A 12,987-nucleotide genomic window follows, 5' to 3' on the forward strand; every position below is an offset into this window, starting at 1 on the left:
CCCCAAGCTTGGGACAGACCCTCTCGGGAAGGTCTGTGGTCTTTAGGAACAGGCGAGACTGGGCTTTAAGAGGTGCCGGGAAAGACACTGCCCGGGGGGTCTGAAGGCGGCCCACCCTCCCCGTCCCCTTCTCCGCAGGAGCATCTCTAGACTGGCCACGCTCGGGCTCAATCCTCTAACTTTCTCCCTTAGCTAGGCGACTAGAAGGAGGGAGAGGAGGAAGGAGGTGAAGAGGAGAGGGAGGAGCTCTGCGCGCGCGCCCGCGGAGTGTGGGGGAGAGGAAGGGCGCGCTCCCCTCTCCCCCTCTCCCCCTCTCCTCTCCTCCTCTCCTCGGGGCGCGCCGGCTCTCCGGGCGCGCGTAGCCCGCACTCGCTCCAGCTGTAGTTAGTCCGCCCCCGGGCGCCGGAGCGGAGCGGACGGGAGGACGGAGGACAGGGCGGCGGGGAGCGGCGCGGAGTCGAGTCCTGGGCAGCCTGGGAGGAAAGTCGAGCCGCCTTGGGGCCGGAGCCTGCGCCGGGGCGCGGGGAGAGCCAGCCGGCCGGGCGAACAAAGGAGCAGCAGCCGGCGGCGGCGGGGGGCGGCCGGGCCGGCACGGGCGCGGGAGCACCGGACTCTTTGTCTTCCGGAGGGGACACTTGGAAGGAAGAGAGCCGCGAGCGGGGGCGCCCGGAGCCGCAGCTGTGCGCGCCCCGGGCCGGGCTGCCGCGGGCGGCGGAGCATGCGGCGCTCCTGGCCGGCTCCGGAGCTCGGCTCACCCCGGACCGCAGCGGGCGCGGGCAGCTAAACCTCCCCCCGAGCCCCAGACTTGCGTGGGTGTGGGGGTGAAGGGAGGACCCGGCGTGGGCTGAAGAGTCCGGGGACTTTTGGGGTGGCTTTTCAAACCCCAGCTGAGGGCTGGGAGGCTGGAGCTTCCCGCGCCTGAAGGGCTGGACACGCGTGGAGACCTCGGGGGACGCGACCCTGCCTTGGTGCGGAGGGAGAGGGTCGCCTCTGCCAAGCGGGCTGCCCCCAGGGAACTCCCCTGGACCGCCTGGCCCCCAGCCCACTGGCAGCCAGCGCCTGGACTTGAAGCCTCCCCGCCCGGGGGGAAAGCCACCGGGGGCGGATGCTGGTGGGGAAGAACTGAGGCAATTCGCGGGAGGAGAAAGTCTCCTAGAAGCCAGACAGGAGAGAGTCAGACACCTACCCTGCAATCTCCTCTCTACCCCGCCCCTCTTCTCTCCTTTTTTTTGGGGGGGGGGGACTACTCGGAGTTCGGGAGAAATGGCCCGGGTCTGTGCACTTCCCTTTCTCCGGGCCTGGGAGGTTCATCCTGAACCCTTAAACTGAGCCGGACTCTGAGCCTTTGCACCCGTGGGAACGGACACCGACTCTACTGCCTTCTCCTGACACCGGGCTCTGGGTCGGAGGCAGTGGGAGCCGGCTGGCTTCGGCGGGCCCACCGGGCGCCGCCACCATGGAGGAGTGGCGGCAATGCGGCCGCTGGCTCATCGACTGCAAAGTCCTGCCCCCCAACCACAGGGTCGTGTGGCCCTCAGCCGTGGTCTTCGACTTGGCCCAGGCGCTGAGGGATGGGGTCCTCTTGTGTCAGCTACTACACAACCTCTCACCTGGATCTATAGACCTCAAAGATATCAACTTCAGGCCACAGATGTCCCAGGTAAGTGGCTTTGGCTCTGGGGAGTAGAGAGACAGATTTTGTAGACCACCCAGTCCCATTCCCTTATTTTATAGATCAGGAAATAGAACCTTCCAGAGGTTAAGTGACTTGACTGTGGTCACACAGATAAGTGACAGAGAAGGACTTTTAGGTTTTCAATAATTTGTATTCCTTCTCCCCTTCACTCCTCCTGGGTTACCATCGTTTTCTCCTCTATCCCATTTCCTAGTTGTTGCTGAGCATAAAATGGGAGTGAGGAATAGAAAAGAGGGCTGCTAAACTCATGCAGTCCTGATGGTTCCACTGATCAAGAGATCCGGAGAGTAGCCTCTAGTGCCCCCGGTTCGGCTGAACCATGCATGGGCAAATTGGGGAGAAACTAGAGAGAGCAGAGAAGAGATTTTAATGTCACTGACAGTTGTCTGGGCCCTCCCTTAGCACCTCCCCTAGCCTGCGGATCTCAGCTCTAACTCCTCCTCTCCTTCTTCCTGAATGGACTCTGAATTGGATTGGTTTTGCTTTTTTAAACAAATGAACTTTATTAAGGAAGAGTCATTTCAGGATAGTGACGGGAAAAGTTGGCTCCAGTAGTCTAAGAACTGCTCTTCTGCCTGATTATTATTGATCTGGAAGGGTGGAGACTTTTTGCCACTATTTTTTACTCTCCAGATATCTGGATTACCCCGCCTCCTATCCCACCCTATTCCTCCCGAGTACTTTGTTACAGTTTCTGGTAGCAGTGTTTAGAAATATTGTCTTTCTTACCTGGTAACTTGGTGATTGTTTAAACAAATAGGCAATTTTGTAGCCTTGCTAGGCAAGCTGTTTGAAGTAGCTGTAGCAGAAAATGTTTATTTTTAAAGGCCAGCGTTTACAGAATCACAGAAATTAGAACTAGGGTGTTGTGTTTAGTGAGAAGTAACATTGTGGGTTTTGATATTCAACCTCGTCATGTTTTAAGCTTCCAATGGTGCTGGGCAAGGGTCGTCTATTAAGGCATCAGTTTTTCACTTGCAGCTTTGTGGATTCTCTTGACCAAATAGAGACTTTGTTCTTCAAAAATTCTGGTCTGCTCTCCTGTGCCTTTTTTTTTCTTTTCAAGATAAGAAAATACAAATTGTTCAGTATACATTTGTTGAGCACTATTTGACTCTTTGGAGTTGCCATTTCTTTCTCTGGTGTGTCCCCATTTTACAGATGAGAAACTTAGGAAAATAATGGTTAAATGATTTGTCCAGTGTCACAAATTCAGAACATTTATCTACCTAACTGCCCCCAGTATACAGTACTGTCTTTTTAATTGTGGGGCAGGTAGGTGGCACAATGAATAAAGCCTGTCTTGTAGTCAGGAAGATTAATTTTTCTAAATTCAAATTGGCATCCTGTAGTAAATTCTTTTTCTGATGTAAAATGTGTTTTTGTTTCTTGAAAGAATTAATTCTCCTAGAAGAGAGTACCTCTCACTTCTTATTGCCAACTGACTTTCACTATTTTTCTTGAATAACCTTTGCTGGACTGATCAGAAATTGAATTTCCTTGGCATAAGGAAGTCATAAGTGAGAAAATCTCTATCAAAAGAGGAAGGCATTTTCTCTGTAGTCCTTGTTTCAAAAAAACTTACCTGTAGCCGGTGATGTCAAATTCAAATAGAAACTGTGTCCATTAACTCAGAAGTCAACTCATTAGCTTAGAAAAACATACATAACATTCTAACATTTGCTTTGTATTTTTATTTATTTTGTTAAATATACACATATGTGTGCCACAAGGCCCAGCATGAGCTTTACATGTTAGATTTATAGTATCAAGAGGTTAACTGACTAGCCTATTGTTATACAAATGCAGTGGTGAGACTTGAACTCATTGCCTTTAGCCTTTTTAAGTTTTAATTGTGTGTATGCCACCTTTTTTTATGTTTTTGCAAGGCAAATGGGGTTAAGTGGCTTGCCCAAGGCCACACGGCTAGGTAATTACCTAGCCAACCTGTGTATTACCTTTCTTAAGGAGACAGTAAAGCCAATTCCACAACCCTCCTAGCATAAAGGAAGGTGGAACAACATGAATGTGCATACTCACTGCCTTTGGTGCTTGCTATCTCTGGGATTCAATGATCCCAATTTAGTTAGCAACTTCTATTTCTATCTCATCTGTGTGGAGATTTCCTCTCTTCTTTCATAAGTGGTTCTTGTCCTTATAGAAGGCCTTCATATAGGATCTGTCCAATCTTCTGCATACTGCCTTCTGAATCTTTCAGTGAAAACTTCCTTCTATTATAGTTAACAATTAGTCACTTTCCTTATAAAGGGATACCCTTATAAAGGAGATAGCCGGGTGGCTAGGTGGCGCAGTGGATAAAACACCGGCCCTGGAGGCAGGAGTACCTGGGTTCAAATCCGGTCTCAGACACTTAATAATTACCTAGCCGTGTGGCCTTGGGCAAGCCACTTAACCCCATTTGCCTTGCAAAAAACCTAAAAAAAAAGTAAATAAAAAAAATAAAATAAAGGAGATAGTCTTACAAAGAGGCCTTGAATATCCTGTGTACCCAAATCTTGTTCCATTAATTTTTCTAACTGCAGTGCCAGCTTTTGGGGGGGAGGGTGTGGCATAGTGGTGGTGTCTTTCCCTCCAAATTACATAGTAGCTGAAAAAAATATTATTCATGATTGCATTTAAAAATCCAAAGCTCAGAATTGAAATGCTATTAGATGTACTATCAGATACTGCTTTCAGTATCCCCATCCCTACCCCCATTCCAAGTAGAGTGTGCTGAATGAATATTTGATGCTGTCCTTTATTGATGGGTGTAAGCAGCTGGCTTTACCAAATCTTTCCAAATGCCCTTTGCTACTTTGACCTTTTCAGATGAAGAAACTTGAGCAAATAATACTGCCATATACTGCCACAGCATCTGTCTAAAAGAAGCTCAGCTTTCTATTAGTCTTCTCATTAAGTCACAGGGGAGGAGCAGTAGAGGCCATATCCAATTTAGGAAGTTCAGGACAGTCAGTAAACATTGTTTAAGCACCTACTTCTATGTGCCAGTCAATGTGCTAAGGGTTGGGGTTACAAAGAAAAGAAAAAGACAATTCTTGCTCTCAAGGAGTTCACAATCTAATGGAAGAGACAATATGCAAAGAACTATGTACAAATAAGTTATGTATAGGGATAAATAGGAAATAATCAGCAGAGGGAAGGCACTGTCCAAAATCATTCAATCTAAAGCAAAAATAAGGTTAGGGATTATCTATCTTGGGGGGGGGGGGGGAGAAAGTCAGCTTCAAAAGCTAAACTGAAAGGTTTTCTCTTATCTTAATATAAAGACAGGATTTTCCCCTGGAGGCACCTTTTATTCAGTCAGGAAATGCCTTGGTGAAACCCAATTAAGATTGGCCTGTCAGTTCCCCTTGCTGTGCTGGCTGAGATGACCAGCCAGCCAGCAGAAAAGAGACCTCTCTGTGCCCTATTATTTAGAGGTTACACCATAGCTTTCTCCTTGACTTTGCCCCTTGAAGACTCTCACCTGAAAGAGCCTGGGCATTGTCGAGGGACATTTAATGATCATTCTGGTTTATTGATGGAACCCTTTCTGCTCATTTTCCCTTTGGCCCTGCCTCCTCCTCTTCCCCCCAGGCAGCTTAGTCTGGTTTTGAACTTTAATTCCATTTCTGAAACTCACTAATCAACTGAGCTAGGAACTGTAACAACAATTCTATAATCAACTTCTGAGGCCCTGAGCTGTGACAGATCAAGAAGACCCCTTCCCCTGTTCTGTATAGTACACTCTAGTGATTTTTTATCCATTGCTAGAGAAGGGCACTGGAAGAGAAATAAATAACTGTCCACTACAATGGCAGAGGACAGCAATGAAAAGTAGGAGATTTAGGTGCTCACTATCAAACATTTACTGAATGTGGGCATGTTCTCAATTTCATAAGTACTACCTTGGGTGCTTCAGACAGTGTTTAGTGGAAAGGATTTGGGATCTCTAGGTTCTAACCCCAGCTCTTTCTTTTAACTCCTTGTGACTTTGTGCTATTATTAAGTCATTTCAATCTCTCCTGACTCTTCCTGACCCATGTGGGGTTTTCTTGGCAAAAATACTTGAGTGGTTCTGGTCCAGCTCATTTTAAAAGATGAGGGAAACAGAAGCAAAACAGGGTTAAGTGACTTGCCCAAGGTCATACAGCTAATTCAATGTTTGTAGCACAATTTGAACTCTGGAAGATGAGTATTCCTGATTCCAAGCCTGGTGCTTTATCCATTACATAACCTAGCTGCCCTTGTGACTTTATACAAGTGTCTTTTCTTTTTGGGATTTCTAATTTCCTATTGGTGAAAATTGGTGGAAGGAGGGTAGGGTAATAATAGATGATTTTTTTTAGTTCAGACATTTTTGTTCTAAGTGCTCTTCCAGTTCTAACAATCTAGTTCAGTAAATATAGACATTTCCTTTTCTTAGAGTACTTATTTGTATTGCATTTATGAGTGATGAGAAAATAGTTGTGAAACTTAAAGATCCGAACATAAGATTTAGAAAAGTATAAAAATATATTTCTGTAATTCTCCCTTCTCTTTTTTTGGCCACTTTTTTTTTTTTTTGGTTTTTGCAAGGCAAATGGGGTTAAGTGGCTTGCCCAAGGCTACACAGCTAGGTAATTATTAAGTGTCTGAGACTGGATTTGAACCCAGATACTCCTGACTCCAGGGCCAGTGCTTTATCTACTGCACCACCTAGCCACCCCTGGCCACTTTTTAAAATTTATTTTCATCCATTTGTACATGTATATTTCCAAGTTCCTCCACCCTCCATTCCCACCTCACTTCCCTCAGCAAGGAGTTGTCAGGTTAGCATTTTACATACATATTTTGTTAAACATGTTTACTAAGTAGTAAGAGATAATTTTTATAAAGTGTTCATCAGATTCAGAAGTGTTGTTTTTTTTTCCCCCCCTGTGTTTTGTTTTGTTTTTCTTCCTCTGGTTTGGGATAATATAGTACATAACCAGTTAAGTACAGTTGTTCTAGCTCTCTGGACTGTGGAGAAGAGTTTCTTCCATCAAGGTTGTCCATCTCATAAGGTTGTTCATGTGTATATTTTTCTCTTGGCTCTACTCCTTTGACTCAGCATCAGATCCCCTAAGTCATTCCATGCTTCTCTAGAGTCCAACCATTTATGTTTTCTTTTTTTTTTAGGGTTTTTTTTTTTGGCAAGGCAAATGGGGTTAAGTGGCTTGCCCAAGGCCACACGGCTAGGTAATTATTAAGTGTCTGAGACCAGATTTGAACCCAGGTACTCCTGACTCCAAGGCCGGTGCTTTATCCACTGCGCCACTTAGCTGCCCCATTTATGTTTTCTTATAGAACAATAATATTCCATAGTATTCATGTACCATACTTTGTTTAGCCATTCCCTAATTGATGGGCATCTTACTCAATTTCCAATTCTTTGCCACTACCAAAAAGAGCTGTTATGAATATTTTGGAACATGTAGGACTTTTCCCATTTTTTATAATTTCTTTTGGATGTAGTCCTAGAATTGAAATTGCTGGGTTAAAGGGTATGAACAGTTTTATTGCTCTTTGGGATTAATTCCATATTGCTCTCCAGAATGGGTGGATCCATTCACAACTCCAACAGCAATGCATCAATATCCCAGTACTCCCACAACCTCTCTAACATTGCTCATCTTCTCTTTTTCTCATCTGGGCTAATCTAATAAGTGTGAGATGATACCTCATTGTTGTTTTAATTTGCATTTCTCTAATCAATAGTGATTTGGAGCATTTTTTCATATGATTATATATAGCTTTAATTTCTTCATTTGAAAATTGTTCATACCCTTTGACCACTTATCAATTGGGGAATGACTTGTGATCTTATAAATTTGATGCAATTCTCTATATATTTTAGAATTGAGACTTTTATCAGAATTTCTGGTTGTGAAGATTGTTTCCCAGCTTTCTGCTTTTCTTCTAATTTTAGCAGCATTGATTTTATTAGTGCAAAACCTTTTTAATTTAATATAATCAAAATAATTCATTTTGGGGGCGGCTAGGTGGTGCAGTGAATAGAGCACCAGTCTTGGAGTCAGGGGTACCTGGGTTCAAATCCTACCTCAGACACTTAATAATTACCTAGCCGTGTGGCCTTGAGCAAGCCACTTAACCCCATTGCCCTGAAACATATTAAAAAAATCACTCATTTTGCAGTTCATAGTATGCTCTAATTCTTGTTTGGTCATAAATTCATCCCTTTTCCATAGATCGGATAGATAGAGTATTTTTTTGATCTATTAATTTATGTATGGTGTTGCTCTTTATGTCTAAATCCTGTACCCATTTTGACCTTACTTTGGTACAGGGTGTGAGATGTGGATCTATGCCTAGTTTTTGCCATACTATTTTCCAGTTTTTCCAACAATTTCTGTCAAATAGTGAGTTCTTATCACAGAGGCTGATGTCTTTGGGTTTGTCAAATAGTAGATTGCTGTAGTCATTTCCTGCAGTTTTTTTTGGAATTTACCCTAATCCATCCTTCTCCTTTTTAAAGCAACCAATTGACTTGTTTGAAAGCCTCTAGGGCTATAACTTGGGAGGGGAAAAATTGGTGTTTTCTCTGTTTCCTGTGGTATCTCTCAGTTAATCTCCAAGTCTACACACACACTGCTATTCCTGGAGTGTTTAGATGCTTTTCAGGTGAGTCTGTAACTGCTGGTGAACTGATTCTCAAATTCTAGTACTCTCTTATTCACCAATTTACTCATAATTAAAGAGGAAAGTTTCCTGCCTTCATCACTGCTTAGATTTCCCCAGTAGTTTTCCAGGTGTGCTTCTCTGTCAGTATTGAGATTTTTATGCCTTAAATTCATTTTGTTCCCAGTGATTTTCCTCCCATAATTGCTCCCTTAAACATTTTACACTAGTTTATCACATTTAAAACCAGCATTTGTAGAGAACAGGGAGACTTTATCGGGCCTCATTCATTCATTCTTTTTCCCCCCCTCCCTTCCTCAAGCTTAAATTCATATTAATCATTATCTTGAATGAGTTCAGGCTGATATTTCAAAGTGTCTCACCTGATGGGCCTGAAGTAGCTCAATATAATAATAAAAAAACATGTATTTATCCCATTAAACTCAACATCTAATTAAATATTAAAGTGAAAGGTTCTGGGCCTATACCTTTGGAGAGATACAAAAAAGTAAGTGAGGCCTAAACTCTGTCCATCTTACCTCCTTGTTATTTTTTGGGAGAATGCAAAATGTAGAGAGTGCCTGAGTGCCCTTGGCCTAGGGAGTAGAAATACAAGAGAATCAGATGGAGGATCATCCCTTTCATCTAGGTTGTAGCTAGTAGGAAACTGATTCCAAAGGACCTAAGGAATGAGAGCTACCTAAACTGCTTAGATTGAGTCAGTTGACGATTGAGTCTCACAGTGCTCCCCAACTCATGTACATGCTTTATATTTTTCCCGATCTCCATTTCAATTTCACAGTATCTCCTGCGAAGTTAGATAAGCCATTCTGAAAGATGGGAAGACTTAAGTCCCAAGTATGTGAAATGACTTGCCCAATATTAACACAGTAGTAGACCTGGATCAGGGCTTTTAAGTTGGCAGGTTAATGAAGGGCATCTGAATAGCATAGCTTAGTAACCCCAAATGACTAAGCTCCTAAAAGCCAGTTCTCTCATTATTCTGAAAACTTTATCTCTGGGTTGAATGGGCAAGCTAGAAGCTAGAAGTTGCTAGCAATCTTTCTGTTCTCCTACCAACTTTTACCAGTAATCTCAGACCTTTAATAGATAGATAAAGTATTTATGGAACACAGAATGCCAAAACTATTGATAAATTCTGGGCATACAAATGCAACCAAGTTAGCTAGTAATTGACTCAAGGAGTTTACATTCTAATAGGAAAAGACAATATACAAAACAGAGTAGAATGGGGGAGAGAGGTATGCCTGTGGCAGGTAGTATAGTATGGAGATGGCCTAGAATTGGTATGTAGATCTGAATTAGGGCAGGATGAGGTCAAAGGGTAGTTCCTGGGAGAAAGTCCAAGATTTTGGCAGGAGGGAGATGAAAATGACAGTAGGAGTTTAGTCCAGAAGACAGGATATAACACTAATTAAGTCCACTACTTTGAATTCATGTGCTTCATTTCTGGGAATTTATGTCTGGAATGCTCTCTTTCCCCTCATTGGCTTCTTGGATTCTTATCCATGCTTGAAATCCCAATTTATTTTTTTTTTTATTTTTTTTACTGGTTTTTGAATTTTACAGTTCTTCCTCCAATCTTGCTTCCCTACTCCCACCCCCCACAGAAGGCAATCTGATAGTTTTTATATTGTTTCCATGCTATACATTAATCAAAATTGAATGTGTTGAGAGAGAAATCATATCCTTAAGGATAGCAATGGAGATAGCAAAAGAGATAGCAAAATTACATAATAAGATACCTTTTTTAAAAAAAATTAAAGGTAATAAATAGTCTTTGGTCTTTGTTTAAACCTCCACAATTCTTTCTTTGGATACAGATGATATTCTCCATCACAGATACCCTAAAATTGTCCCTGATTGTTGCCCTGATGAAATGAGCAAGTCCATCAAGGTTGATCATCGCCCCCATGTTGCTGTTAGGGTGTACAGTGTTCTTGCTCTGCTCATCTCACTCAGCATCAGTTCATGCAAATCTTTGTTTCTAATAGAACAATAGTCTTCCATTACATACATAAACCACAATTTGTTCAGCCATTCTCCAGTTGATGGACATTCACTCAATTTCCAATTCTTTGCCACCACAAACAGGGCTTCTAGGAATATTTTTGTACAAAAGATATTTTGAAATCACAATTTAAATGCCATGTCCTCTGAGTTGTTTTGCCTGATCCACCTTATGTGAGGTATTTTTTGATTTTTTTTTTGCCCCTTCCTAATACATTTACAAGACATTTACAAGATGGTAGAGTGGATGGAATCAGAAAGAGCCAAGAATCAGGAAGACTCATTTTACTTAGTTCAAATCTGGCCTCAGATATTTACTAGCTATGTGACCTTGGGCAAGTCATTTAACCCTGTTTGCCTCAGTTTCTTTATCTGTAAATTGAGCTTGAGAAGGAAATGGCAAACCACTCCAGTATCTTTACCAAGAAAATCCCAAAAGGAGTAACAGAAAAGTCAGTCATGACTGAACTGGGATATTGTGTACTGGGAGAGGCCACCTGGCTTTGTAGATAGAAAAAGCTGACTTCAAACCAGGGAGACTTAGGCACAAATCCCCCCTCTGGGTGATCTTATGAATATCCTTAAACACCCATGGCTTTAGGCAACTTTATATTAGAAAGAGAAGATGATAACCTGCATTGGGAGAGGTAGGTTCCTCACTTGAAAGTTCCCTATACCAATGACATCACAGGCCTTTAGTTCCTATCCTTATTTGTTCTACACTTTTTGTGTTTTCTTCTCTACTGGAGCTTTTGCCATTATCTTAATTTGGTATCTCTTTTAATGTTGAGCACAGTGCACATTGCATACAGGTAATTAAATAAATATTTAAGTGAATGAAAGCTCATTAGTTTATTTAATCAAGAATCATATCTCCAGGGCATAATCTCCATTCTTCTTTGGAGCAAAATTCTTGGGAGTTACAAATGAAAATAAGGGCAGCCAGGTGGGGCAGTGGATAGGGTGCTGGACCCAGAGTCAGGAAGACCTGAGTTCAAATAGGGCCTTAGACCTTCTAATATCTTTGTCAAGATAACTCCAAATGGGGTCACAAAGAGTCAGATGCAACTGAAAAAAAATGACTGAAAAAGACCAAAAAATCAGGTCTAAGCTGAAAGAGAGAACTGTCATCTTACAAAAGCAGATGGCTTTCAGCTTTGAGGAGTTTTATTAGTATTTGGTGGGAGTAGGAAGTGGGACTACAATATTGACTGATAGAAGGGACACATGAATTATTATTAGTGGAGAATGATCTTCTATGGGCAATTCCTGGATTTGTCAACTTGGCTTGCTATGAATCATAATCAATAAGGGAATTTTCCCACCATTCCTGACAGTGAATTTCCTCACTCTTGCTTCATGTATTCTGAGAAGGATGGATGCCTGGGATCAAACTGGGGTCAGTGAATAGAAGTGAAATTTTTCTGATGCTTTAATGAGTTGAGAGATTTGCTACCCTACTAACACTTCCTTCCCTTTACATCTTCCTCAGTTCTTTGAGGTGTACCCCTAGGATGTTGTGTCTGGAGCATGTAGTCATCACTAGTAGATTGAGTCTTATGAATTGTATTCTAATTGGAACTGTTTACCAAATGAGTAACTTTCAACTAACATCCTATGATAGCTGACTGCTTAGCACAACATCCTTAGCTCTTAAAGATCTGTCTAGTTTGTCCTGTCCTTTTTATTGGAAGGGAAGGGTTGGCAGTAGATATGTAGCCACTTCTTCTCTACTACTTAACTGCCAATGACTCTCTATTGCTAACTTAAGCTAAGTGTTAAGGTCCTTAGGACAGCTATGTGGTACAGTGGACTTAACTTTGATTGCTTCAAATCCAGGGCTTTTTCCAGTCATCCTGATTCATATCTGGCCACTGGATCCAGATGGCTCAATAGGAGAAGGTGAGGCTGGTGATTTGGCACAGCAATCTCTCAATCAAATCCAATTCATGTACTTGTCCCAGCATCACCTCCTTGATGTTATGATCTTCGAAAATGAAGGACAAACATCATAAGGCCCTTACTCTAGAACCAAACACCTCAGGATTTAACCTGCCCTTTTTGCTTTGTCCCAGAGTACTTACCTACACAGACCTAGCTCAACTAGATTATTTAATGCTTTGCATATATATCTCAGGCTTTCCTTTTTCCATGGTTTCCTTAACCACTTATTTTTCCCAAAACAATCTGCCTCTCTCTTAACCTAACTTCATTCCTTACCCATCAAAATCCTATCTACTTTTCCTTAAAGATACAGCTCATATTCCACCTCTTCCATGGAGTTTATTCTTCTCCCTCTACTCCCAAAGTTGGAAGTGGTCATCTCTTCTTCCTTAGAAGCTCCATAATACTGTGTACCTCTTTTTGTAGTTTAATCATTTTAGTCAAGAGTTTTTCTTGGTAAAGAAAACCTTCTTCAAATCATTTTACAAATAAGGAAACTGAGACAAACAGAGTTAGGTGACTTGCCCAGGGTCACACACAATTAGGAAGAGTCTGAAGTGAGATTTGAACTCAGGAAGAAGAATAAGACTCCAGGCTCTGTGCTCAATCTGCTCTGTTATGCACACACTTATGTTCTACTTTATAATCCAGTTATT

General features: G+C 42.4%; 1 protein-coding gene across 1 annotated transcript in view; it reads left to right on the forward strand.

Moving 5' to 3' along the window:
• Window positions 1-745: 745 nt before the first annotated feature.
• LOC141505182 (guanine nucleotide exchange factor VAV2-like) overlaps window positions 746-12,987 on the forward strand; it is a 447,203-nt gene continuing 434,961 nt past the window's right edge. Inside the window, exon 1 of the mRNA XM_074210759.1 lies at window positions 746-1,660. Within this exon, the coding sequence (XP_074066860.1) occupies window positions 1,457-1,660 (204 nt within the window). The 5' untranslated portion in view covers window positions 746-1,456. The remainder of the gene's footprint in view (window positions 1,661-12,987) is intronic.

The sequence above is a fragment of the Macrotis lagotis genome, chromosome 1 (genome assembly GCF_037893015.1).
Source record: "Macrotis lagotis isolate mMagLag1 chromosome 1, bilby.v1.9.chrom.fasta, whole genome shotgun sequence".
NCBI classification, from domain to species: Eukaryota; Metazoa; Chordata; class Mammalia; order Peramelemorphia; family Peramelidae; genus Macrotis; species Macrotis lagotis.